We start from the raw sequence: 26,673 nt of genomic DNA, 5'->3' as shown, positions 1-26,673 counted from the left end.
CCTCTCAAGGTCTCGTGGTGTGAAGTGATACGGGAGGACCGTGTGCACGTTTCAGGGGGGGAATTGTACTTTAATTGTCCTCTCACTGACTCCACTGTACAAACCCTCCGGAGGCAGGCAGCCTCCTAAATAGTCCAGAAAGCATTTGTCACAAGTTTTCGTCGTCTCGTTGATGCTTCTCTGTGTCTGTTTACCGACAGATAATGACGTGAAGTTGGTGCTAAATCATTCACTGACTCTCTTATTGGAGCTTTGAGTTATTTGCACGTTTCTTTTCTTTTTTTAATGGTGTGGTTATCCGCGTGGATGTAGCCGAGCAGGGCTGTTGTACTGCTGAGGGGAGCAGAATGAGGCATGATTAATTTACTGTACTGCGCTGCACCGTGTGTTTTACACACTATAATCCCTGATTCCTTCCATTTGATGATGCTAAGAATGGAGCTGGAGCTTTTTATGGTGCTTACTGGGTCATTTTTAGCAGTAGATACTGTAGGTAATGTATCTTGTTCTATTTCCCTGGTTGGGTCTCTGTAGATTAAACCTGCGTCTCAGTCACTCTCCCTATTACTTTCTGTCTTGCCCTCCTTTCCTCTTCCTCCTCTTCCCTGGTTTACCTCCATGCTCTGTCTCCTCCTCAGTTTTATTCTCTCCTTCTTTAACCTTTAATCCGATATCTTTAACGTCTTTTCCTCCTCCTCTGTTCCTGCTCTTTATCTTCTCCTTGCTTGTTCTCCACAGCCCCGAGGGTCTGAATCATTTATTACACGAGTCATTAAGGATGCAGTCCTTTGCACTTTGTAGTTTGCAGTCATATTTGGGTTCAGGAATAAACAGGGCAAACTGTGGCAGACAGACCGAGGCGAGAGTCACATGATGGGACGACTGAAGGGAAATGTCTCATCGGTAGTGGTCGACCTGATAAACTGTAAGGAGGTGTGAGCGTACACACAATATGTGCGAGTCTGCGAGGAGCTGAGGGTGCAGTCGAGGTAACTGTAGTCAACTTACACTGTCCTTCTGTCGTCCTTGCTCCAGATTAAAATACCTCAGCTGGAGCTTCAATCAAACGCCACATATCAACCAGGGCTGCAAGTAATGATTTTCATAATCGAGTAATCAACAGTTTATTTTCATGATAAGCACATCTGGTCTATAAAATGCCATCAGACATGGTGATATCTTTAAATGTTCTTCTGATCGATAAACCGAGAAGACTCAAAAAAAAAATTCACATTTAAAAGTGAATTTTCTGCTTTTTTTCCACAGGAAGTTACTAAAAATAGATTATTAGGATTGTCATTTCTTTATAGATTGAAAATAAAGCTGCTGCGGCTGAGGAGGTAGAGCCGGTCGTCCACTAATCAGATGATATAATATACACATCACATCTGTGGCTTTATTTTTATTTTTCCTGTGCAGTATTATTTATCTGTATTGATCCTGTTAAATAAACTAATTGATAAATAAGTAAACTTAAAAAATGAGCCCAGTTTAACAGGGACAGACCCCAGTGAAAGCTATTATGATGGGCCAAAGCTACTTTACACTATTATTATTATTATAATCTTGTCACATGATCAAATATAGTCTTGGATAACATCAATACACATATTAACCAACAGTCATCACTACATATCTGTACAGTATATGACAAAAATACCAAAGATAATGAAGAAATATCTGATTTAATTCATTTAAATTGATTCCTGGAGGTGAAGGTGTTCTCCACTCAACAATTTAATAATTTTATACGTTACATATATTAATATATGTTCATTATTTACAGGTTTATTATATCTGTGTTAATGTTGTGACATTGGTTTGAATAATTTTGCTGTGGTGTGTTCGTTTACTCTGACATGTCATCATTTCTAGAGCCGGATCAATAAATGGACTGCTGCTGCTTTTAGCTTATTGCAGATACGTTGTTATTTGTGAATGTAGAGGCTGATAGATAATGAGAAACTGCCGTAAAATGTGTTTGAGATGCTGTCAAGTTGATTTAATTAAAAAATGTCCTGTATCTCGCTCACACTTCTTCTTCTGCTCTGTGTTCTGAAAGTTTATCACACAGGTAGGTTTGGGACTTTGTTTTTATGCTTACTAAATGCAGACGCAGCCCCCACTCACGCCTCCCATATTAAGTGTGTTCACAATCAAAATAAACAGAGTATAGAACATTGGGTCATGCTGACATATGGTCCCATCAAAACTGGTTTTATTTTTTGCTGCTGAGTAGGAGGCACATCTGCCGCGCATTGAGATGTGATTTTAAAGGCGAGCGTGAGCCCGGCGAGATGTGTCACCACGTGGGCAGCGCTCATCCTCCAAAAAAACCCTCTCCGAGGCTGATGCTCACGCGCTCTCTGCATCCCTCTGCATCCCTCTGCCACTGTCATTCCTGAAATTTTCAGGCACAATTGCAGTCAAGGAATTTTAGCATAAATACTGTACACCTACGCTTTCACGATGCAGAGTTTGTGTTAACTTTTCATGCGCGTGATGTTATTACGCAGCACGACTTCTTTGCAGTATCTACTCTGCAAGAAGGGTGAGGACGCGTTTGTGTTAGTCAGTTGCTTTATAGCCAAAGAAGGCGTGACCGCTGGTGACTCCTGTTGCTCTGATAACACAGAGCAAAAACTGACGGCTTCCAAGAAATGTCAGTATTTTAATGATGATATACATGTATCTGTATATATGGATATACAGTGGGGATAATGTGACTGGTCCAGGTGTTTTAAAGTGTTACAGAGAGGCTGTCTTTGCCAACAGGGCAGCACTGTGACAAGGTTTAAAGTCTGTGTAAAATAAGAATAAATATGTGTTCTGAGTGTCAAGCCAAAGAAGAAAGTGTTATTAACCACCCAGCCAAATTTGAATGATTAAAAATATTGACATGTTTATGAAATTAGGTGGCAAAATCAGGTAAAAATGAATTCTCAGCTCCAGGACTGTGGGGGGCGTGTCCACTCGAAGGGTGGCGTCAGCGTGTCATCGAGCCACCCTTTAAGGACCGCCCACAAAATCCTGGACTGAAAACTGTTTTGACCTCTGACTCCACATTTCAGTGATATATCGTTCAAAGTCTTTTCACGTGTTTTAAGCAAACCATTTTTGAAAGAAATCACAAGCACAGACTTTAAGTTACAGACGTGGACGCATTACTGAAGAGTTTAAAGTGACTGTTGACATTTCATTGTTAGACACTCGGGTTAAAATTGAGTATCTGGCAATCAAATCCGAGACTTGTTTCTTCACTTGACGCCTACACAGTCTACTGAGGCTAAAGTAACATTTAATTAAAAATCCAGTTAAATTAAAGTTAACTCAGCTCTCTAAGAAAATATAACTTGCATCTCATGTTTCCATTGATATTTTTTGTATATTGTGCGTGGTAGTTTGTATAATATCTGTGCAGAGGAGTGTTGGTGTGAACCTGCTGTGGGTGTACTAAATACTTGAGTTGAGGTTTAGTTTTTTTGGCCTCGGCAGCACCTGCGAGTTCTGGATCACCTGCAGGATATCAGTCATATCAGTCGCCCACGTAGGAGGTGTGGGGGGCCCATTGGCTCATAATCGGTGCATAGTTGTGGAGATATTTCATGGAGGCAGAGCTGACGTCAAGGCAGAAATATGATTATTTGTGCCTGTTTCCAATTCTTACCAGTTAATATTGATAACTGGGTACATCCGAGCAGCTTAACTCTGTGCTGAGGATTCATTTTAACCAGTCAGATTTCCTCAGCTTCCATCTATCTAAATGTGCCAGAACAGTTAATCCCCCACCAGCTCCAGCTCCAGCTCCAGCTCCAGCTCCAGCTCCAGCTCCAGCTCCAGCGGTGCTGCTCTGTAGTGTTTTCATTGCTCACGTTCTTTCTTGAACTCTGTGCTCCCATCAGACGAGCGTGAGGCGGTTCAGAAGAAGACCTTCACCAAATGGGTCAACTCAATCCTGTCCCGGGTCGGCTGTCGCATCTCTGACCTCTATCTGGACCTGCGAGACGGACGCATGCTCATTAAACTGCTGGAGGTGCTGTCCGGCGAACGACTGGTAAGATGTTTCTTTGCATCATCCATCCATCTCTCTCTCTTGTGGTTCTTAACTTTCCATAACTTTTTTTTTTATATCTCGCCTTTCTTTCTCATGTCTGTCTTTAGCCAAAACCCACCAAAGGCCGAATGCGTATCCACTGTTTGGAGAATGTGGACAAGGCTCTGCAGTTCCTCAAAGAGCAGAGGGTCCACCTGGAGAACATGGGTTCACACGACATCGTCGACGGCAACCATCGCCTCATCCTCGGCCTCATCTGGACCATCATCCTTCGCTTCCAGGTAAACCAAGACCTCGGCAAAGGACAGCTTGTTGTATAAGTGCATGTATGAACTAGTTATGTTTCAGTTTTTGTTGACACTGTCAGAGAGGTGTTCACGTAACTGTTATGTTTATTATTAAGGTTGTAGTTCGCAGTGGTGTTAAACTGGACTGCATTATATTATTGAGAGGTGTTTATAATATTTTGGCCACCCCATTTACAAACATAAGAGGACCAGAACGTTAGAAACAACAGCACACACCAAGACCTCAGTAATAAACACAAAGTGGAATTAATTCCTCTCTGACAGTGTCAACAAAAGCTGAAACATTATAGAAATAATAGAATTTTTACATTAATTTTCCCTGAAATACAAACACACACATACAAAGGGCTCAGAAATTTTCCCTGAAATACAAACACACACATACAAAGGGCTCAGAAGTAGCCACGTAGTGGCCCCTCAGGAGCAGTTTTGGGGTTCCTCACCTTGTTCAAAGGCACTTTTGTGGTGTCCAGAAGGTGAACTGGAACCTGTCCAGCTACCAGTCCACCCTCCACACTTTGGTCCATGCTGGACTTGAACTGACCACCTTCTTGTTCCCTATGGACTAGAAGTATTTACGGCTGGCATGTTGTATTTAATCACAAGTGTAACTCTAAAGTACAGTTCTGGTCTGATAACGACGTGATATTAATGTTTTTTTTTTTAACATAACAAGATGAGCTGGTCACACTTGACTGTTACATATGTTATTATGATTATGCTACAACAGACTGTTATAAAATTAGAGTACATTATAACTGGTTTTAGTCTCACTTCAGATGTGCATGCATGTAGCACAGAAAGAGCCTTGGGATGTTTTTTTCCTCGGATGTGATGCCTTCAGGTTCCAGCCTTTATTATCTGCTGTTTTTGAAGCACACCCAGAACATCAGAACATGTCTCTTTTTATCTACTCGGAAGGGGGCATATATTTATTTTTAATTTGACAGCCGTTATTTTTAGACATGTTAGTTCAAACAATATGGCCTCCTGCATTATTCAGACTTTTCAAAAAAGGAGAGACGAAGCCGGAAAGAAATAAAGAAATCAAGTTGACTTGGTCCTGTCTGTATCTTTTCAGTCTGCATGAACCAAGGAGAACCAAAGCTGGCTAAATTTAGCCCTCTCTCAGGACCTGTCTCTCAGATCACATCACTGCTCTAATTACTGGCACACTGTGGGAAAATAAGAACTTCAATAATTACCACCTCTCCTTTTATCAACTGGACCCCGGGTATAGATTTGTGTGAATCCAATGAGCTAATAATATTGATGATATACCACTTGACATGAGTTTTGTTTTGCACAAATAAAAAACCTCCTAATTTTACTGTGAGCCATGATAAATTATGTATTCGTGCCACTTGTTCCCTGCTTGTACATCATATTAGTGACACGTTACCACCGTTTTTTTGTTCTCTGCTTGTTGCATTTGATTGCAAACCTCGCAGTCATTAGTTAAGTTTCATTATTTACCATCCAGCTGTGCTTGTTGTTCCTCATCAGATCCAGGACATTATTGTGGAAACGGGCCAGGCGGACCAGAAGGAGACACGTTCAGCCAAGGATGCTCTGCTTCTGTGGTGTCAGATGAAAACTGCAGGGTAAGTGGGGATGTGTAACCTTAAAAATCGCCAAGCTGTTGTAAATACCCATTGGGAATCCTGTCCCGTGCACAGCTGTATGTTTTTTAGTGGTTAGAAATATATTTTGGTGTGTGCTGCGATTCGAAATTCAGCTTTTAAAAACTGATTTCAGTATTTAATTTTGTGTTTATATTGTTCTAGGTATTTAATTTGTGCAGCTTTAAAAGTGCTCTATAAATAAAATCAAGTACTGTTTTTGTTTTTCCATATGAAATTAAAATTGGTCCATTGAACAAATATTAAGGCACTCTTTAGTTTTTACTTTGATATTAAGAAGTCATTTAATTAAACATGCAGCGCTCAGAGTACAGAATATATCTGATACTCGTCATTTAAAATGCATTTATTTGTTTTCTTGCTGACAGTCAGACGAGAAGTTTCATTCTTTTATGCTAAATAAGTCCCTGCTGCAGTAGGAGACATCTTCAAATGAAGCCACAAGTTTCCCCGTTCGTTAAGTTAGTTTGTTAATTAGTGAGATTTAGGTTAGGTAGTTTTGGACAGAGCCACGCGAACTGTTTCCCCTGTTTTCAGTGTTTAATATAAGCTACTGTAAGACCTGACAGACGGCAACTAAGCAACATGTTTCTCAAAATGTCAAAGTGTTTGTTTGATCAGTGTGACTCAGGTGCATTTTGTTACTTTTGGACAGAGCCGGCCTAACTGCTGTTTCCACTATTTAAGTTAGTATTGTCTGCACGGCATATTCACGGTACAGACAAGAGTGTGAAATCGATTTACCCGTCCCACTCTTGGCTAGAAAATTAGAAAATGAATAAGTACAATTCCCCACAATGTTGCACTAGGTTAAAGATATTCATTTGAAGTGTAGCAGTATTCATTCAAATGCCACTGTTCTGAGAAAAATACTTCATCCGCTCAGGCCTGAAGCTGCAGAAATGTTGCACATGCCGAGGAGCAGAGCAGATCCCAGACACTGATTTAAAACAGGAGCTTCTCAACAACGTCCCCTATGTTTAGTCAATGACATCCCCTGGCTGTTGTTTTGCAGGTATCCCAATGTCAACATCACAAACTTCACCACCAGCTGGAAAGACGGCATGGCCTTCAACGCTCTCATACACAAACACCGGTAAGGAGAGATGAATGACCAAATCCACTCTCACCAGCTCTGTAGTGTAAACACACATGAAGCCTTTCTGCTTAGTGTCTGTCCTCTGCATTCTCCTCTCACTGTCTCATTTTCCTCTTTCCCCTCTCTCCATCCTTCTCTCTCAGGCCAGATCTGGTGGAGTATAACAATCTGAAGAGGTCCAACCCGACCCACAACCTCCAGAACGCCTTTAACGTAGCAGAGCAGAAGCTCGGCGTGACCAAACTGTTAGACCCAGAAGGCGAGTGGCTGATGGAGGCTGCGCCTTCATGTCCAACTAAATGTTTATGAGCTTTAAGCCTGATGGAAAAAAGAGATGTCTCTGGCTTGGCTGCGACTGACTCATATGCCGTTTTGTTTTGTAGATGTGTTCACGGAGAACCCAGATGAGAAGTCCATCATCACATACGTCGTGGCATTTTACCACTACTTCTCGAAGATGAAGCAGCTCGCCGTCGAGGGCAAGAGAGTCGGAAAGGTGAGATGGAAAGATGGCGCGTGGTTTTATGTACTGATGCGTTAAGTTTGACGAGCCTGACCGTCTTCGACCTCCTCTGCCTTCAGGTTCTGGATCACGCCATCGAGACAGAGAAGATGATTGATAAGTACGAGACACTGGCGTCAGACCTGCTGACGTGGATCGAGCAGACCATTATCGTGCTGAACAACCGGAAACTTGCCAACTCTCTGACTGGAGTTCAGCAGCAGCTTCAGGCCTTCAACACCTACCGCACCGTAGAGAAGCCGCCCAAGTGAGTCGAGCCAAAAACGCCCTCCCCATTCCAGCACACTCTATTTCTGTTCTGTTCTGCACTCTTTGTCCAGTGTTTGAAAAAGAAAACCTGTGCAATGGTTCATATTAAGCAGATTTCACAGTTGCAACACATTTTTTATGAAATCTAACAGGAAACCAAGTTAATTGCAATTCATCTATTGACTGTTGTTTATTCTTAAAAACATTATTATTAAGTTTAGTAAGTAATCTAATGGATTCTGTTATGTGATATTGTTATTATTATGTTATTTTTTGATGAGATTTGTTTCCAGCCAAGTGAAATCCATATTTATAAACTTAGAAAACATATATTTGATTTGATTTTGTCACAAACAAACAAACAGATTCATTCCTGATCAGATAAATCAGAATCATAATCATGTTTCCACATACAAGGAATTTGTCTTTGTGTTATTGGTGCATAACAAAGAATAAGAAGAAATAGGAAAATTTATAGGAAGATTAAAAAAAACTCTGAATATATATACAGTCATTTTTAAAATGAAAAGAGCCGTGCAGTATGTGCAGGAAAGTTTTGACAGGTAATAAAAATTTTAAATGTGCAGATATTTATCAAAATGAGTTAGTCCAAAATATGTTAAATAAATAAAAGCTGTGTCACGCATGTTCATGAACACAATTAATGTGCATCCAGACAAAAGGAAATACTGACATAAAAATGATCCTTCTAATTTAAAAAAGTATATATTTAGTGATGAATATGATAGAAATACATTGTTAAACATGATTTTAAGGGATGATCAAATGCTTAGACACAACTATATGTGCCAACTGGACTGTATTTGTGCGTGGAGGTGGATGTGGTTGAAACTGTGGTGTGGGCATCACTCAGAGATGTAAAAGAAGAGAGGTTGCCATTGGATACATTTAAGAGTAATGTAGAGAATCCATGGAGTGTGGGTTAAAGTTTGCTCTGTTGAAGTGAGGATGCTAAAAAATGCCGTAACTGCAGTACAAATATAAATATATATATTTTTTGTTTGACTCGTTTCAGGTTCCAGGAGAAGGGAAACCTCGAGGTGCTGCTGTTCACCATCCAGAGTCGTATGAGGGCCAACAACCAGAGAGTCTACACGCCTAAAGAGGGAGCCCTGGTCGCAGATATCAACAGGGTAAGATCGGTTCATCTTCAGAGTATTTTCTTAAATAATTGATAATCGTTCAGCCTGGAAAAATTCAAAATAACAAAAAATAGCATAAAACGATTTTAATATCTAAAAAAAAGCTTGTTTTGTCCAACCAACAGTCCAGATACCCCCAAAGATATTCAGTTAATTAACAAATAAATCAAAGAAAATCTTCACAATTGAGAAGCTGAAATTAGGGAATGTGGCATTTTTGCTAAAAAACAAAAACAAACAGACTTTAGTGATGAATCCACTAACAAATTACTGGACTAATCATTTCAGCCACAGTTATTATAAAGAAATGTTTGGCTTTGGATTCATATGAAGATGGTCTCCCCTTTGATCAAAAGTCTGTGGTTCAAAGCTTTCAGCTCAGCTAGATGAACAAAAATCATTCATTTAGCTGAGGCACAATCCCAAGGCAACAATTAAACCACAAATGAATTAAATTATACTGATAATGCAACAGTGCGCTTCAGTAAACTGTACAATACAGGCCATCTCTGCAGGAAAATAAAGGTCTGGCAGGCAAACGATGAAAATAAAAACGTGTCTGTCAAAAGAAAAAGCATGTCACTAGTACACAGGTCTGATATAACACAAAATAAGAAAATTAATTGATGAATTTCTGGATCTAGCCCTAATTATAAGGTCCTTAAGATGCAGTGAGTCTTCAGGTCTTTGTGGACAGGATCAAGCGAAGAACTTTTAAATCTGAAATAGAAAGCGATCGCAGCCCTCATGATCCGTCTCATCACCTGTTTGCAGGCCTGGGAGCGCCTGGAGAGGGCGGAGCACGAGCGAGAGCGCGTCCTGAGAGATGAGCTGATCAGACAGGAGAAGCTGGAGCAGATGGCGAGAAGATTCGACAGAAAGGCTGCCATGAGGGAGACCTGGCTCCTGGAGAACCAGAGACTAGTGTCTCAGGTAAAACATCAGCAACAAAACTACGGACTATTGTCATCTGGTATTTGTTCTGAGGTGTCTCAATCTCACTTAGAACACCTGTTTGCATGTATGTGACAGTATTTGCATTGATTAACTGACACGGCAGGTTGTTTACACACACAAAAAGTGCAACTTTATAATAAGAAATAGTTAGAAGAAGTTAACAAAAGACCTACAGGTGGCAGTAATGCTCCGAGATATGCTGCCATGTGCCAGCAAGCTGGATTTTACATATTTAACTAATAATATAATAATAATTATTATATTTAATCAGCTTTGCAAATGTTCCATGAGGAAGGAAATAGCGTACTCCACTCTATACATATGTATAGTATAAAAAGTAAAAGTGTTGCTCCTCTCCCCTCAGGATAACTTTGGTTATGACCTTCCAGCGGTGGAGGCGGCGAAGAAAAAACACGACGCCATTGAGACGGACATCGCCGCGTACGAGGAACGCGTTCAGGCCTTGGTGGACATCTCGAAGGAGCTGGAGTCTGAGCGATACCATGACGCCAAACGCATCGACGTGAGGAAAGACGCCATCCTGCGCCTGTGGGACTACTTGCAGGAGCTGCTGAAGGCTCGGGGCGGGCGTCTGGAAAAGAACCTGACCCTGCAGAGGATCTTCCAGGAGATGCTGTACATCATCAGCTGGATGGATGACATGAAGGTGCGGCACAGGAACAAGCAATGTTCATCGAATCATCGCATGTTTTCTAGACTCTAAATTAATCAGATTGTTGCCTCCTCTCTTTAGGCTCGACTTCTGTCTCCCGACTTTGGGAAACACTTGCTGGAAGTGGAGGACTTGTTACAGAAACATGCTCTGTTAGAGAACGACATCGCTCTGCAGGCAGAGAGAGTACAGAGCGCCAGTGCTGCTGCTCTCAAGTTCGCCAATGGAGATAGTAAGTGCAGTGGCTCATTACACCCCCTGCTCCTGGTTTTATTAGGGATCAGGGCACTAAAGGGATTGCAGGCCATGGACCTTGACCTTGAACGGATCATTGTCTGATCAGATATTTCCCAGTATATCTTCCCAGATTTGGAGTCTGAATTTGAGAATGCTGACAAATCTCTGAATGTTTTTTTCGTCCTTGATTTTTTCCCCTAGCCTACAAGCCATGTGACCCCCAGGTGATCCGTGACCGAGTACAGCACCTGGACTTGTGCTACCAGGAGCTTTGCGCCCTGGCGGCCCAGCGAAGAGCTCGCTTGGAGCAGTCCCGTCGTTTCTGGTACTTCCTGTGGGAGGTGACGGAGCTGGAGAGCTGGATCAGAGAGAAGGAGCACATCTTCTCCTCCCTGGATTATGGTAAGGACCTGACGAGCGTGCTGGTGCTGCAGAGCAAACACAGCGCCTTCGAGGATGAGCTCGGAGCCCGCCGCGCCAACCTCGAACAGGTCTTGGCTGAAGGAGAAAAGATGATCCAGGCCAAGCACTTCGGTTCCCCGAAGGTCCAGGAATGCATGGACGACATCACGAGGCAATGGCAGCAGCTGGAGGAGCTGGCTGCATTTCGGAAACAGAACCTCCAGGACACCCAGAGGTTCTTCCAGTTCCAGGGAGATGCTGATGATCTCAAGGCCTGGTTATTGGACGCCAAGAGGCAGATGAGCAGCGATGACGTGGGCCATGATGAGTACACCACCCAGCGGCTACTGAAGAAGCACAACAACCTGAGGAATGAAACCATCAAGAACGGAGCCACTATAGACGCACTATCCAAACAGGCCAACGCGCTGCCAGAAGAGCTACAAAACACCCCCGATATCCAGAGACGTCTGAAGGACATCAAGGACCTTTACATGGAGCTCATGGCTCTGGCTGACCTGAGACAGAAGAGGTTGGATGACACTATGGCCCTGTACACCATCTTCAGTGAGACAGACGCATGTGAGCTCTGGATGGGCCAGAAGGAGACGTGGTTGGTGGATTTAGAGGTGCCTGACAAGCTGGAGGATCTGGAAGTAGTACAGAATAGGTACAGTGAACACATTATGTTTTATACAAATATATCTTTTATATCTTTCTGTGTGTTGTTTCCATTAATGGGCACGTTTCTTGTTTCCAGGTTGAGCATTCTAGCTCAAGATATGGCAAATATGCAGTCGAGAGTCGATGATGTCAACAAAGCTGTGAAACAGCTTGAGGACAGCAGACACCCTCGCACCAAAGAGGTCAAAGAATGTCAGATGCGACTGAATAAGAGGTGCTTTGAATATGTTATCCATTCATTATGTGTGTCGTATATTTCACTGCTTATTTGTACAGTACATTTCTAATGAATCATTCAGTGTTATACCTGAGATTAATAACGAAAGAGTCATATCTTTTCCTTTTTGACCCGAGGCGTATCGAAAGTTTTGGTAGCAAAGTTTGAAAGAGTCTTTGTGACATTGAAGTGACTGAAAACACTCGATAAAATATTCTCTTTCAGGTGGGAGGCCTTCAAGGCTATGGTGGAAGATAAGAAGAGGAAAGTGGATTCTGCCGTTAGTCTACACAACTACGGGCTGGAGTGTGACGAGACGGACGCCTGGATCAGAGACAAAACACGAGTGATCGAGTCCACGCAGGACTTGGGCAACGACCTTGCAGCCGTCATGACCATCCAGAGGAAACTGTTTGGCATGGAGAGAGATTTAGCCGCGATTGACACCAAGCTCACCTTCCTGAGGAATGAGGCCGATCAGCTGGCTCAAGACCACCCGGAGAACGCCGCAGACATCCTGGCCCGCAGAAAGGAGCTCGATGCGGCATGGGACATGCTAAAAAAGACCCTGAAAGACAGAGAGGACTCTTTGGGCGAGGTCAGCAAGTTGCAAACTTTCCTCCAGGACATGGATGACTTCCAGTCCTGGCTTTTCAAGATCCAGAAGGCGGTGGCATCCGAGGAAATGCCCGCTACGCTGCCGGAGGCCGAGGAGCAGCTCAGCCTTCATGACGCCGTGCGGGAAGACATAAACAACCACGAGGAGGACTTTATTCGCGTGAGGGACACCGGTGCCCAGGTCACACAGGGTCAGGAGGATGATCCTCAGTACCAGCAGCTGGAGCAGAGGCTGAAGGGGCTGGACCGTGGTTGGTATGAACTGCAGAAGATGTGGGACAGCCGCAAGAACTTCCTGGACCAGGGTCTGGGCTTCCAGCAGTTCATGAGGGACGCCAAGGCTGTAGAGGCCATCCTCAACAATCAGGTACTGTTTGTGGTGTCGGACCATGACTCCTCTCATCTTTAAGTGGAAGAGTAATCAGAGTGAGGGTTAGCCTTTAAATGATGGGGTAGTGATGCTACAGGTATTTAGAAGAATGTGGTACGGAAGAATGCAGCGTGGTCAGTTACCGCACCGCATGTTTGTCATGTAATGTCATCAGCTGGTTGTCGACTTCGAGAGCGTTCTTTCTTTGTCTTTGTTAATAGTTTTCTTTGCTCGTTGCAGGAGTACACCTTGGCCCACATAGACAAGCCCGACACCTTGGCTGGAGCGGAGAAAGCTTTGAAGAAACATGAAGACTTTGTGAGCACGATGGAGGCCAACGAGGACAAGATAGACGGCGCTCTGCAGGGCGGACAGCGGCTTGTGGACAGCAACAACCTGTACTCTGGGAAAGTTCAGGACAAGATGGACTCAATCCGAGACAGGTCAGTCTTTGTTTTTGTTCAGTATTTCAGTGAAGGACAACTGAACAGTAGAAATGTATTATTACAGTGAAGTACTCACTCGACTCAGGAGAGGCTGCTTTCTCTTTTTGTCCCACAGTCACAATCAATTTTCAAACTGATTCCAGCCTGGAAAACCTTGAATATTTCTTTTTAATTCTGAGTCTGAGAGTTTCACTGAAAAACGCTCTGAAAGTCGACGTAGGAGTCGAAAAGTTCTTAGTCCTAACTCTCTCACCACATGATTAATCAGCGATGTTATTAGAAATTCATGATTTAACAGCAGTTTAACATATTTTGAATATTCAAATATTGGGATGAATGTTGGAAACTGGCTTAAAATGGAAACAAACAAGGAAAGAAACATACCGCTGGAAGCACATCAGAGATAAAGATAGAAAGAGAATTTACCACCACCACCACCTTGACAAGTGCAGACAATGAAGACCTGTGGGAAGTGATTGCAAACAAAATCAATAGCGGCTTTGCAAAATACAAAAAGAAGACGGAGAAGACTGATTCTAATCTCCTCTGAGTCAACAGCCTCAGCACAGTGAAGGGCGATGATCTGAATGCCAATGTCAGCATTGCTAACATGGTATATATGTTTATCGAGTTTGTTGACCACCTTAAAGCATTCCATCATTTTCTAATTAACATAAAGAACAACAGAGGCTGATGGGAATGTTTGTAGTCTTATTAGTCTTGCTGGTATTCAGTGTTGGACAAACTGGGGCACATTTTGTCCTGAGGTTATGCTAAGCTATGAAAACTTAAGAGGATAAAAGCTGTAACTGTTCATCCTGAATTCATTTGTGCGTGCTAAATTTCACGGCAATCCATCCAGTTCAGATATTTCACAAAAAAACAAAACAAAAAAAAACACAAACATGAACCTCATGCTGGGCCCAAGAGGAAACGTCAGGGCATCAGAAAAAACCTTCACCAAATATCATTCATCTGATATTTTTTCAAGATATTTCGGACCAAAGTGGTGGAGCAACCCACAGACAGGTGCCATCCCGGGCCCGGAAAAAGTAGTGTAGCATGTAGGGATGCATGATATATGGGCACACAATCAGTAGAGGCTGGTAAAAGCTTTGAAATTAAATATAAGTCAAAGTCTTTGGTCAAAATAAGCATTTCTATTTGCAATGATAGCTCAGCGTTACCCATTTAATCGCTCATCTTAAGAGCCGTTATCCTGATCATTACGATAAATCTGTGAAGAAGAAACACAAACATGCACCAGCGAAAAAAAACACATTTTGCAAATCATTGCATTTTATGTCTACATCTGGCAGCGGGGCCATCAAAATAAGAGTAACTTTAATAATAAGATGTTAATTTCTCCACAGGAGGAGGACGTGATGTTTTCTGTAGTTGGCCGGGGAAAAAAAACGTGCGCATGCATCGGTTACATCGGTATCGGCAATCCGCCAGAAGTAGTTTGAAACGGCAAAAGTTGGCGTATCGGCAAAGATCCAATACTCCTGAATGCAAGCTCTCTTCTGAATTATGCATATTCTTTCAGCTTATGTATAATTCACCTGTTTCTACGCTGCAGTTACGTGGTATCTAACCTTAGTACCCAACTTTAAATGTAACTTTTAGCAGTTTGGTGAATAGTTTTCTGTCCCTGATGTGGAAAAATAAACCCATTCATTCGAACTGGCTTTCAGCCGACTCAGCAGTGAAACAGCTTTCTTATCGCTGTATCATTAATGTCAACAAGAGGCAGTAAAGAGGTCACGGGGAGCCTTTTCCCATTAACTCCCACTATTCAGCTTGGTAGACAGGCGCCCGCCATAATGGATATTGATCTTTAAGTGAGAGCTCTTCTTCACGGTGTAGCGGCGGCGGCGGATGAGAAACAGATGACTGTTTTAGGTTACTGTGTCAGGTATTTTTCTGTGCGTTCTCCCGTCGTATGCATCCTGTTATGTCACAGACAGAGCTGTTGAATTAAGAGGCGGAGGGAGTGCTGTGTTTTTAATGTATTTTCCTACTGGTTTTGTTTTTGACCTTCAGGCATAACAAGAATAAAGGAAGAGCACGGGAGGTGTCGGAAAAGCTCAAAGACAACCGAGACCTGCAGCACTTCCTGCAAAACACCCAGGATGTAAGTTCACTGATGTTGTAATCACTGGGTAGCATCAATTAGTGCATTAATTATTAGTTAAACACGTCCCTCACTGAGATCAACTTGACATCGAGTCTCAGTAGTCAGTTTGCCAGACACACTCTGCTTTGTTTACTGTGACACAGTGGTACCTGATGAGGCTGTCTTAGACTACATTTGCATCTTCCCCATCCCATTTGGCTAATTGGTAAATGTTCTGTTTTCCAAAGATAAAGCAGTAAATCCAGCTCAAAGAAAGTCACCTCTGTGCACATTTGAAATGCTGATGTTTCCACGACTTACCCCAAAGTTTTGCAGCCCTGCGTGCTCCGAGTTCTGAGTTGTTGTTTTTTATCGCTAATCCCTGACATTCTTCTCCACGCTTCAGCTCACTCTGTGGATCAACGAGAAGATGCTGACGGCTCAGGATACGTCGTACGACGAGGCCAGGAACCTCCACAGCAAGTGGCTGAAACATCAGGCCTTCATGGCTGAGCTGGCCTCCAACAAGGACTGGCTCAACAAAATAGACCAGGTTGGTAAACGCTGCGTATGTGTGTCCGTCAAGTGGTTTTATGTTCGAGTGAGTGTTCTCTTCATGTTGGCCTGATTTAATGCAGGATCCTGAATTAGATCTTAAAGTGACAGGATCTTTATCTTCCGGGATTTGATCAAATTCTTAATATTTGATTGGATTGCTCAAAAGTATGAGCAATCTTTGACTGACTGGCATCTAAACAAACACCTCTGAACCATCACATTGCTCTGCCTTCTTCCAAAATGCACAAGCCTACAAATTAGTGAGGCCCTAAATCACTTAATTAGATGCTTTTTATTGAACTTTCTGACATACAGACAGTTAGAAAACAGGCCAAAGGAGGCAGTATCAGAGTCTTGCATCCCTGTACACTATAACTGTGTATCTATCAGACCCTTCAACACAACAGCTGCTAGTCTTGTAGCAATATATTCCAAGAACGAGGACCGAATCTTATCGAGTACCTTAATCATACACTTAGACGCGCATGTCAAATATTCAGATAATGTAAGCGGAGTGGATTTGTTGTCACCTTATCTCCCACTCCAGCTTCACTCCGGTACCACTGTTAGTCGTAGTAAAACATCCTATAACCTGACACATACATACAGCTTGAGCAGTGTATATGTTTTTTTTTTTGAAGCGAGCTGTAGTGAAGGGAACGCTCTGCTCACATGCTCTCATAGGTGTCATATCAAAAATAACCCAGCTATTGTTGGAAGTTTACAGTCTTATCCACTTCAGCAATATATTTGTCCTTGCACAGAAAGTTTGGATACATCTTTTACCGTACTTTTAAGTAAACTTTTAAGTTTTCTGGCAGCACAAACACAGTCCTAGGGTCCTTGTACAATTTAATATCAAGAATTATGCATAATCTATCTGTTATTTATTTTTATTTTTTTTACAATATTCATCTCTAAGTCCAAAACACAATAAATAAAAAGCCCAGCCTCAGCATTACACCGTCCAGATTTATTGTGATTCATTTTATGTCTAAGCTGGGGGAGTAATCTGCAGGCGGTGTAGTCATCTAAATTGAGTTTCTGTCGTCCTATTACGAACCCCAAAAAAGTTATTTGCAGATTTCTACATTTGTACGCAGGTCGCTTCATCAAGGTCATCATTACAGTATTTGGCCATGAATGCAGGTTTGCCTTTATCGCATTTAGAAAATGCTCGATAACCAAAGCCCCAGAATACTAAACTATTTACTGATAGATAGATAGATAGATAGATAGATAGATAGATAGATAGATCTTCTTTTGTTCTAAAGTAAACAAGAGACCACTTAAGGGCTGATTAACCTGAGAGGATTCAAGGTCAAGCTGCATTGATTCCCTGTCATTTTGAATCCAGTCAGCACTGTAGCAGCTGTGAAGCCTAACATCATCGTTTTCCTGTGGCTTCATAACTCCACATGCATAAAAAGGATCAGAAATATTACATATAAACGTTTTGCAGCATAAGAAAAGAGACTCAGGTTGATATAAAACCTTTGAATTATATGATTTATATTGAAGATATTATGTCTTCGTGGTTGCAGGAGGGTCAGGAGCTCATGGAGTCCAAGCCCGAGTTTGAGCCCATTGTGAAGGAGCGTCTGGCCAAACTCCACGAGCTGTGGGACCAGCTGGAGTCCACGACTCAGGAGAAAGCCCGGCTGCTGTTCGACGCCAACCGCTCCGAGCTTTTCGACCAGAGCCTGACTGACATAAGGAAGTGGCTCGGGAAGCTGCAGCAGGAGCTGCAGACCGGAGACGAGGACGTCAAAGACCTGACTAATGCCAACATCCTGCTCAAGAAGCATCAGGTCTGTGTCTCTGTAGCGTACGCTGCATGTACTTAAGATCTTGTAATTCAGTCAGATGCATTAATCTATTTAATCATATGTACTGTAGTTAAATCTCAACATGGGAGTGAATATATTGGAGTTTTATGTGATTTCTCAGGATTAACTTTGAGTGAGTGAGCAGCTGTGTCGGATCTGTATTTGTGTTTCATGTTTGCATCCAAACACAACAAACACAAACTCTAGAAATTTAAATTTTAATGTATTTTTTTTTTTTTTTATTTGCTGGAAAAAGAACTCGTGCTGCCGTGGTAAAAGTTTTATGAAATAAAAAGACAAACTAACTTTTGGTGGGTTTACTCTCCACTACGTCCTGATTAGACTCCTGAAAGGCGATTTATCTTTCTCCCTAATCGTATCTCCCTTGTGCCAGATGACGGAGAATCAGGTGCGTGACCGAGCGCGGGAGCTGGACGAGCTCCAGGAGGCCGTGAGGAAGCACGGCGGAGGCAGGGAGGACCAGCCGGAACTTGAGGCTGAGCAGCAGGCCCTGCAGCAGGACTTCCAGCAGCTCTTCACGCCGCTGGCCCAGCGCAAGGGCAAACTGGAGGCGGCCAAGGCTGTCCACCAGTTCTACAGAGACCTGGCCGACGAGCTTGTAAGCATGGATCCAATTTCAGAGCGAAAATGAAAGAGTTGAAACTCCCTGCCCTCACAAAATGACTGATGTCGCAAAATTAGAATAAAGAACGTTAGATTTTAAAAGTGCACCTTTAGGGACTTAGATTTTTTAGAAATATTGAAGCCCGAACCTGAGGATGTTTCCTCTGCCCCCAAATGATAACTTATTAATTTGGAAATGAAGTTTTCAATTACAGTATGTGCACTTAGTATGCAAGATAGTAAGACCACCAGCTCCCTCCATGAAATTGACTCTCCAGGTGAATCTGGGTAAAAAAGCTTTAATCCTTTATTGGTTTCACTGCCTAAATCCACTTTAATCAGGTGGAGGAGACAGCTTAAAGAAGGATTTTTACTGTTTGAGATATCAGAGACATTTTCTTAAGTGCTATAATTCAGTATAAGATGGGTGCTGTTCATTTTTCTCGATACTCTGTGGGCATCTTTAAAGCTCTTTCTCGACAGAAACCAGTCCACGCTTTTGTCTTTTCATTGTCATGATCTTCTTCTTTTTCTTCTCCTCTCGTTCAGCTCTGGATCGAGGAGAGGATGCCCCTGGCAATGTCACAGGAACACGGCCACAATCTTCAAACTGTGCAAATGCTGCAAAAGAAGAACCAGGTAAGCTATTTTTTGGTACTTTTTTTGATTCATTGTGCTCATTAAAGTCTATAAAATCCCAAGATGCCGTCTTCAAATTGCTCATTTTAACCCATCAACAGTCCAAAACACCAAAGAGGTTCAGTTTATAATTATATATGACAAAGAAAAGCAGCTGGGAGCTGAAACAGGAGAGTTTTGCGTCTTTTTTTCATTAGTTTTGTTTGAAAAATGACTGAAACGATTATCAGAAAAGTTACAGAGGCCACTTGGACACCATCAAATTGTCTCTCATTGTCTCCTTCTCCGTCCACCAGACACTGCAGAGGGAGATCGAGGGCCACCAGCCTCGGATCGACGAAGTACTAGAACGAGGGAGGAGGATGGCGTACGCTGCCAGCGCGGAGGACAGGCCGGAGGCGGAGAGAATCGTGGACCAGATGAAGGAGCTGGAGGAGGCGTGGGCGCGGCTGCAGGATGAGATGGCCAAGCGCAGGGAGAGGCTGAACGGCTCCAGCCTGGCCCAGCAGTACTACAATGACGCGGACGAGGCCGAGGCCTGGATAGGGGAGCAGGAGCTTTACATGATCGCTGACGAAAAGGCCAAGGTGAGGAGCAGAGAGCGAGCGCGACGCGTGACGGGCGAGGAAACAGCCCGATTAAGTCGGACGCAGATGTCTGCGACACAAACTTAATCTTCTAAATCAAAACAAGGCGAATAACAAGTGGTACTGCATGTATTAACATGATTACATGGTTTGGGGGTTTCTTCAATTAAGTTGACACGCTTTCCATAAGTGGCACCCTCTACTGAGATCTCATTTGTAGTATTTTGTTTCGCTTTGATGTCTGTCCCTTAATTTCCGCATAATTTCTTAGCCTCATCTCTTCTTCCATCTCTACAGGACGAGCAGAGCGCCATGCTGATGCTGAAGCGCCACATGATCCTCAAGGAGAACGTGGACGACTATGCTGACTCCATTCGGAAGCTGGCCGACCGTGCCCAAAAGATGTTTGCTGAGGACCATCCCGACGGGTTTGTGCTTTTATAACTGGATGTACACACAGAAAAAATATATATCTATACTCCTTGTTAGGATGCTAATTCATTCATGTAGTCCCCAGTCCGTTGTGGTTTAGGGTGATAAGAAAGACAAGCCTGTAAAATGTGATAATTCCTGTATCCTAATCACATCTAGAGTAAACCTAAATCCAATCTCTTTTCCCCTTTTCTCATTTCCTTCCATCCTCGCTCCCTTTACCTCATCTGCAGCGAGGAGATCATCAGGCGTCAGGGACAAGTAGATAAGCAGTACGCCGGGCTGAAGGAGCTGGCCGAGGACCGCAGGAAGAAGCTGGACCACACCTACCACCACTTCCTGCTGAGCCGAGAGGTGGAGGACCTGGAACACTGGATCGCAGAGAGAGACACGACGGCTTCCTCTCAGGAGATGGGCCAGGACCTGGACCACGTCACGGTATTATTCAAATGCGATCGTATCATATCATACAACGTTAAATTTCCTGCGGCTGACCATGAGCCAACAAGAAACCGGGTTGTTGTTTTAGGGGGAATTAAACTTTAGGACTCCAATTTCAGAGATGAAGGCAGCACTGACTAACTTTTATTTGAGCCTGCATACATCAACTGTCACTGGATTATTTGACAAAGAAGAAACCATGATAATCCGCCTCATGGATTTATGGTTGAAAATGTTTATTGAGTTGTTGAGGAGAAACAATTTTTGGATGCAAATCGCGGCAATCAGGCACTAAAGGGTTTTTAAATACCTTAATTGCCTCCGTGAGCTGTGAGTCACAACCACTGCTGCTCCAACTGTTGACTGTGTTGGTGAGCGGCCAAATCATCGAGCCAGACTCTAATATCTTTTCCTCTCACCTCATGCGGTATCTTTGCATAACATCTCCCCATCTCTCTCTCTGCGGAGGTTCGTTTCACCGTTTATCTGGTCTACTCAACAACAAAAAAATCCAAACTTTGCTTCTCAACGGCTGACCAGGACCAGAAGGAGAGTCCTTTCATTGGTTTCCTGGCAGATTTTGTATTCATGCTTACATTGTATGAACCAAGATGTCTCCTCTGGGCTTATGTCACAAGTTTTCTAGTGTTAAAATCTATTTTCTACCTGTTTTATTGGTTTTATCATTAGTCTGTTTACAGCAACTGGTCAGTCCGTGATTAAAGCACTCCTATCCAATATACAGCTGCATGTGCTTTTTTATATAAACCCATTTTCGATAAGATATGTATGCTTATTTACTAGAATTCATACATTAACGGTAACTGAAAAATCAAAACTGAAGAGGAAAATGATAAAACGAACGATAAACTCACCGTGTGATGTTTGATTTGAGCAATTATTGCATAATCCCGGGTGTTTAAATCAAGTATAAAAAAGCATCTTTCATGCAAAACATGAGAAATTTAGATTTCGTTAAGACTTATTTATTCTCTCCTGCTCTTATCTGTCCCTGTCCATTCCCTTTTAGCTTCTGAGGGATAAGTTCAGAGAGTTTGCGCGGGAGACGGGGACGGTGGGTCAGGCGCGGGTGGACCTCGTCAACCAGACGATAGACGAGCTGATCGAAGCCGGTCACGCCGAGTCGGCCACCATGGCAGAGTGGAAGGACACCATCAATGAGAGCTGGGCTGATCTGCTGGAGCTCATCGACACCCGCGCTCAGCTCCTCACAACATCCTACGACCTGCTCAAGTAAGGAAAACAGCATCGATCGCAGCTGACCGCGAGCACACGTGCCGGGTTATCTGGATTGATGGAATTAAGATTTCATGTCTAATCCTGTGATGCAGCAGAACGTGTGAATGATATTGATATCTGAGGCAACTAACGACGTCAAACCAGAACCCACTGTCACAGAGAATCCAACATGAGCATGACAACTTAACATTGATTACAGCTGTAGGATGATAAATGTGATGATGATAAACACAGACTGAGAGATCGATCCCTTTCTTCTTCTTCTTTTTTTTTTTTAAAGGTACTTTGATGACGGGAAGGAGCTCGTGGTTCAGATCCACGACAAGCAGAAAGAGCTGCCTGATGATGTGGGAGAGGACTTCAGCAAAGCCGAGTCCTTCCACAGGATGCACGCTGCCTTTGAGAGAGACATCACCGCTCTAGGGAAACAGGTACAGTACAAGGGATCAGCTGTTTGACACACAGCAGGCAGCAGCCTATAGAAGAACTAATGATTTATTCTAAAGGGGAAACGTGTGGAAGTCTTTGGAACTGTAAAAACCCGTGAACGGTGGTCCAGGAGGGTGATTCTTACATTATAATCAGCTTCTTTATCTCATTGCTTTTAAATGAGCCCACAGATTTATATGTAATATGTAATATATGTAATGTGAATGGGGACAATCTTGGTGACAACCCCACAGAGAGAGTTTCTTATGTTTCAGCATCTTTCAGCTCAATGTTTTGGTTTTACATCCCACAACTTCACTATTTTTGTTCACGCTCGCTAGATCGATAAAAAAGCTCTAATAAAACTACTGTATGCAAAGTTAGCAAGCATATTTCCCTCCGAGAAAGTGGTGGAGACCAAAATAGAACCAAAAGGATGTTCTATTTATATGTATATGTATAATATCTATTTATATATTACAATGTTAGACATGCCAGGTCACCAGGTGTCCGCAGACATTACTTTAAAAAAAGAAATGCTATGTCAGGCGACTGTCTGCTAACACGTTCATTGTAACAACTTCATAATGCAACAATATTTACACCCTTTCCTGCTGCCACCAAGTGGTAAAAATCTATAAATAAAGTATTTTGAATATTTACCACATTAAATTTAATTTGTTGTTTAATTTGGGCAACAAGGGTCAAAGTCTGAGTCGCATGTCTCACAGAACTTTACATTTTCCTTAAAAAATCTCATGATGTAATCAATTAAAGATCTCCTCGATAAAGATATTTTTTAAGAATTTTAAATATTTTTTGGTCAATTACCTAGTTAAAAATTCTCCTCCTTCCTCAGTGAAATAGTCACAATCAATAAATGCAAATACTTTTCATTGCAAAAGTTTAATTCTGGACCACGATTGGCTTTTGAACTTGTTGTTATGTCACAAAAATGGAACATATGCTCAGATTTAAGGTGAGCACGGAGACTACAATAATAACACATCTTTGTGCGACTGATTTGACTCTTGGTTGTCCTTCCTCCAGGTCCAACAGTTCCAGGACACAGCTTCACGCCTCCATGCCCAGTATGCAGGGAGCAAAGCGGAAAACATCCTGGCCACGGAGAGAGAGGTGGTGGAAGCCTGGAAGGGCCTGCTGGAAGCCTGCGACGGCCGCAGGGCGCGACTGGTGGACACAGCTGAGAAGTTCCGCTTTTTCACCATGGTGCGAGACCTGATGGCCTGGATGGAGAGCATCATCCAGCAGATAGAGACTCAGGAGAAACCCAGGTGAGCACAGCTCGGACAAGGACTTCACAGTTCGATCAGATATCCGTGCAGTCTATTTCAGCTTAATGCCAACATTGATTTATGCAAATTACAAACTGCAAGAGGGGACATCCAGAAAAACAGACCCAAAACTTTGTCTTTGAGTGTTTGAGTGTTACCTTTTACTCACATGAATTTCAATCGTCTACTAATATTTGGACAGTCGTTATTTTGTGGGTAGAGAAAGATAACCGCCACCTGGATAACAAGCTGTTTGCAGGGAGTAGTAGGTGGAAACAGAAGAACAACGCCTACTTAGTAATAAGATATCGGCTCAACTAAATAATTTAATAACAACAACAAAAAAAGAACCTCAAACTATATCGACATTGATTTCTACCTTTTTCAAACTGCTGAAATCTGAAAATAGAAATAAAAAACTGACTGAGACAGCTGGAAAACAAACCTGAAACTTTGCCCTCTGAGTGTTGTTTTTTGTTTGTTTTTTTAATTCATATCAGTTTCAACAAGAATTTTGGACACTGTTTTATTTTGTTGGTGTTAATATTCATAGCCAAATAACAGCACAGCTCATTTTTTCATTGTCACAAGCAGAATATGAAATGATGCACCTTATTTTGAACTTTACTATCTCCATATCTAACAAATATGAATTTATATAGCACAGCAACAGACTCACAGTCTGTGTTTGTCGCAAGGTAGGTTTTTGAAATGCTGGGAATTTGCCGTGGTGTATTGCTGAATAAGCACAGTATGAGAATGAATAAATAAAGATTAAAGCAAGTTAATTACTGCAAGAAGCCTTAAGCATTATTATAAATGAAACAGATTGGAATGTGCGAAATATGACAGTAATAAGTATAAATTATATTTACGATGTGCTAGATAACTTTACAGCGTAACATTAATCTAACGTGTGTCGAAGATTCACAGTACGGGGGGTCCCGTGCTTTTATTTATGAGGCCAGCTGTAAATTTGCTGATGCAGTTCCAGACCCAACCAACAGAGGTAGATACATTTCTTGCATTACCAGTTATCACTTAACATCCTTCTGTTCCTCTCCATTAGGGACGTCTCATCAGTGGAGCTCCTGCAGAAGTACCACCAGGGGATCCGCTCAGAGATTGAGGCCAGGGGAGCGAAATTCACTGACTGCATAGACCTCGGCAAGGCCCTGCTGACACGCAAGCACCGAGACTCTGCTGAGGTAAGGCCTCGACAGCAGAGACAGCTCCTTTTCACCCTCAGCTGGGCCTCAAATTGCTGCTTTCATTAGATTTAATTACTTTTATGGGAGTGATTGTTCTGGTCTGACACAATGGAACCAATTGGATCGCCACGAAAGAAAAAAATTCCCCTCATCTTCCACTCATGAGGGAGACTATAAAGCAAACACTAATTAGAAATGGAAAAACCATAAGAATTTAAATGAGCAATTGACCCTGGCCTGGATTTTACATGTGGTTAATTACTTCACAATACTAATTTCGTAGTGGATGATAGTCAGTCTTGGGGCTGAGTTGTTTAATAATGCTGATATGTAACTGCTTGTGTCAGATCAAGGAGAAGCTGGTGCAGCTGACGGAGAAAAGGAAGGAGATGATGTTCAAGTGGGACGACAGATGGGACTGGCTCAGACTCTGTGAGTATAACCTTCGTTTTACAAATCTATATTAAACAACCCAACCTGAAACTATGACTAACTCATGTGGAAGCTCATATATGTCCGAAACTTTTGCACACAAAACTTTGCAAACTCAAAATCTCTCTTTCTTATAATTAATCATTTCTAAAGATTGCGGCGTAAAAATATTCTATCCTTCCAAAACTCGTCCTTGCTTTCTGAAAAAATGCTCTCACTATGATAAAAAATATTCTTATTTTCCAAATTCTGAGTCAAATTTCCTAAAAATATCCTCACTCAAAAAAAATCTGCCCTTTCCAAAAGTTTTGCCGTCTCTCAAAAAAAAGTATAAAATCGTCACTGTGCCAAAATTATCCTACTTTTTCAAATTTGAAATTATCCTTACTTTCCAAAATATGTCCTTGTTTTCTAAGCATTTCCTCACTGTGTACCAATGCTTTCCTTTTGTACAAATGTTTTGTCCACATTTTGTTCAAATCTCAATTTGTAAAAAATTGTCTTCTCTTTCCAAAAGTTTTCCCACATTCCTAAAAAGTCCTCATTTTCCAAAAAATAAAAAAAACCCTCGTCACTTTTTTAAAAAATGCCCTCACTTTGTAACTGCCACTTTCCACAGAATGTCCTCGTTTTCCAAAAGATGTCCTTGCCTTCCTAAAAATATCCCCCATGTCCAAAATATCTTCACCTTCTGAAATGTCCTCACAGATTTCCATATGTGCAATTCCCAAAGAAGCCTAAATCTAACCTTAATCAAAGTCTTGACTTTTGTTTGCAGATGGGAGGTGTGATGTATGAACAGTATAGGTCGAATAACGGCATTAATATTAATGAAAACTTGAAGGTTGCTTTCAAATGGTGTTACTGTACGACATTATAAATACTCTAAACGTCTTTTCCGCCTGCAGTGCTGGAGGTGTGTCAGTTTGCACGCGACGCTTCGGTGGCAGAGGCCTGGCTGATCGCCCAGGAGCCCTACGTGACCAGTAAAGATTTGGGCTACACGGTGGACGAGGTGGAGAAACTCATCAAGAGGCACGAGGCCTTCGAGAAGTCCACCGCCACGTGGGAAGAGCGCTTCTCAGCACTGGAGCGCCTCACCACGGTATGAAAAAATCTGATGTGGGGTCGTATTATGTTTCCGAATCGAAGCGAATTAATGGATGAAGTACTG

At 42.4% G+C, this 26,673-nt stretch overlaps 1 protein-coding gene across 2 annotated transcripts in view; it reads left to right on the top strand.

The window, feature by feature from the left end:
- The window catches only part of sptb (spectrin, beta, erythrocytic), a 45,029-nt gene that overhangs the window by 12,823 nt on the left and 5,533 nt on the right, over nucleotides 1-26,673 (top strand). For both annotated transcript variants that reach the window (XM_019279355.2, XM_019279354.2), the window contains 29 exons: nucleotides 3,903-4,054; nucleotides 4,162-4,335; nucleotides 5,869-5,966; nucleotides 7,021-7,101; nucleotides 7,248-7,363; nucleotides 7,488-7,600; nucleotides 7,687-7,874; nucleotides 8,913-9,030; nucleotides 9,814-9,972; nucleotides 10,361-10,663; nucleotides 10,751-10,901; nucleotides 11,108-11,978; nucleotides 12,069-12,206; nucleotides 12,435-13,194; nucleotides 13,438-13,640; nucleotides 15,690-15,780; nucleotides 16,169-16,315; nucleotides 17,865-18,131; nucleotides 18,544-18,768; nucleotides 19,323-19,412; nucleotides 19,709-19,999; nucleotides 20,297-20,427; nucleotides 20,665-20,869; nucleotides 21,903-22,126; nucleotides 22,413-22,563; nucleotides 23,612-23,856; nucleotides 24,926-25,064; nucleotides 25,415-25,499; nucleotides 26,408-26,604. In XM_019279355.2, the coding sequence (XP_019134900.2) occupies nucleotides 3,903-4,054; nucleotides 4,162-4,335; nucleotides 5,869-5,966; nucleotides 7,021-7,101; nucleotides 7,248-7,363; nucleotides 7,488-7,600; nucleotides 7,687-7,874; nucleotides 8,913-9,030; nucleotides 9,814-9,972; nucleotides 10,361-10,663; nucleotides 10,751-10,901; nucleotides 11,108-11,978; nucleotides 12,069-12,206; nucleotides 12,435-13,194; nucleotides 13,438-13,640; nucleotides 15,690-15,780; nucleotides 16,169-16,315; nucleotides 17,865-18,131; nucleotides 18,544-18,768; nucleotides 19,323-19,412; nucleotides 19,709-19,999; nucleotides 20,297-20,427; nucleotides 20,665-20,869; nucleotides 21,903-22,126; nucleotides 22,413-22,563; nucleotides 23,612-23,856; nucleotides 24,926-25,064; nucleotides 25,415-25,499; nucleotides 26,408-26,604 (6,113 nt within the window). The remainder of the gene's footprint in view (nucleotides 1-3,902; nucleotides 4,055-4,161; nucleotides 4,336-5,868; nucleotides 5,967-7,020; nucleotides 7,102-7,247; nucleotides 7,364-7,487; nucleotides 7,601-7,686; nucleotides 7,875-8,912; nucleotides 9,031-9,813; nucleotides 9,973-10,360; nucleotides 10,664-10,750; nucleotides 10,902-11,107; nucleotides 11,979-12,068; nucleotides 12,207-12,434; nucleotides 13,195-13,437; nucleotides 13,641-15,689; nucleotides 15,781-16,168; nucleotides 16,316-17,864; nucleotides 18,132-18,543; nucleotides 18,769-19,322; nucleotides 19,413-19,708; nucleotides 20,000-20,296; nucleotides 20,428-20,664; nucleotides 20,870-21,902; nucleotides 22,127-22,412; nucleotides 22,564-23,611; nucleotides 23,857-24,925; nucleotides 25,065-25,414; nucleotides 25,500-26,407; nucleotides 26,605-26,673) is intronic.

Source organism: Larimichthys crocea, chromosome XXIV (genome assembly GCF_000972845.2).
Source record: "Larimichthys crocea isolate SSNF chromosome XXIV, L_crocea_2.0, whole genome shotgun sequence".
NCBI lineage: Eukaryota > Metazoa > Chordata > Actinopteri > Sciaenidae > Larimichthys > Larimichthys crocea.
Note: the sequence above shows the minus strand (reverse complement) of the source record. Positions and strands in the feature narration are given on the sequence as shown.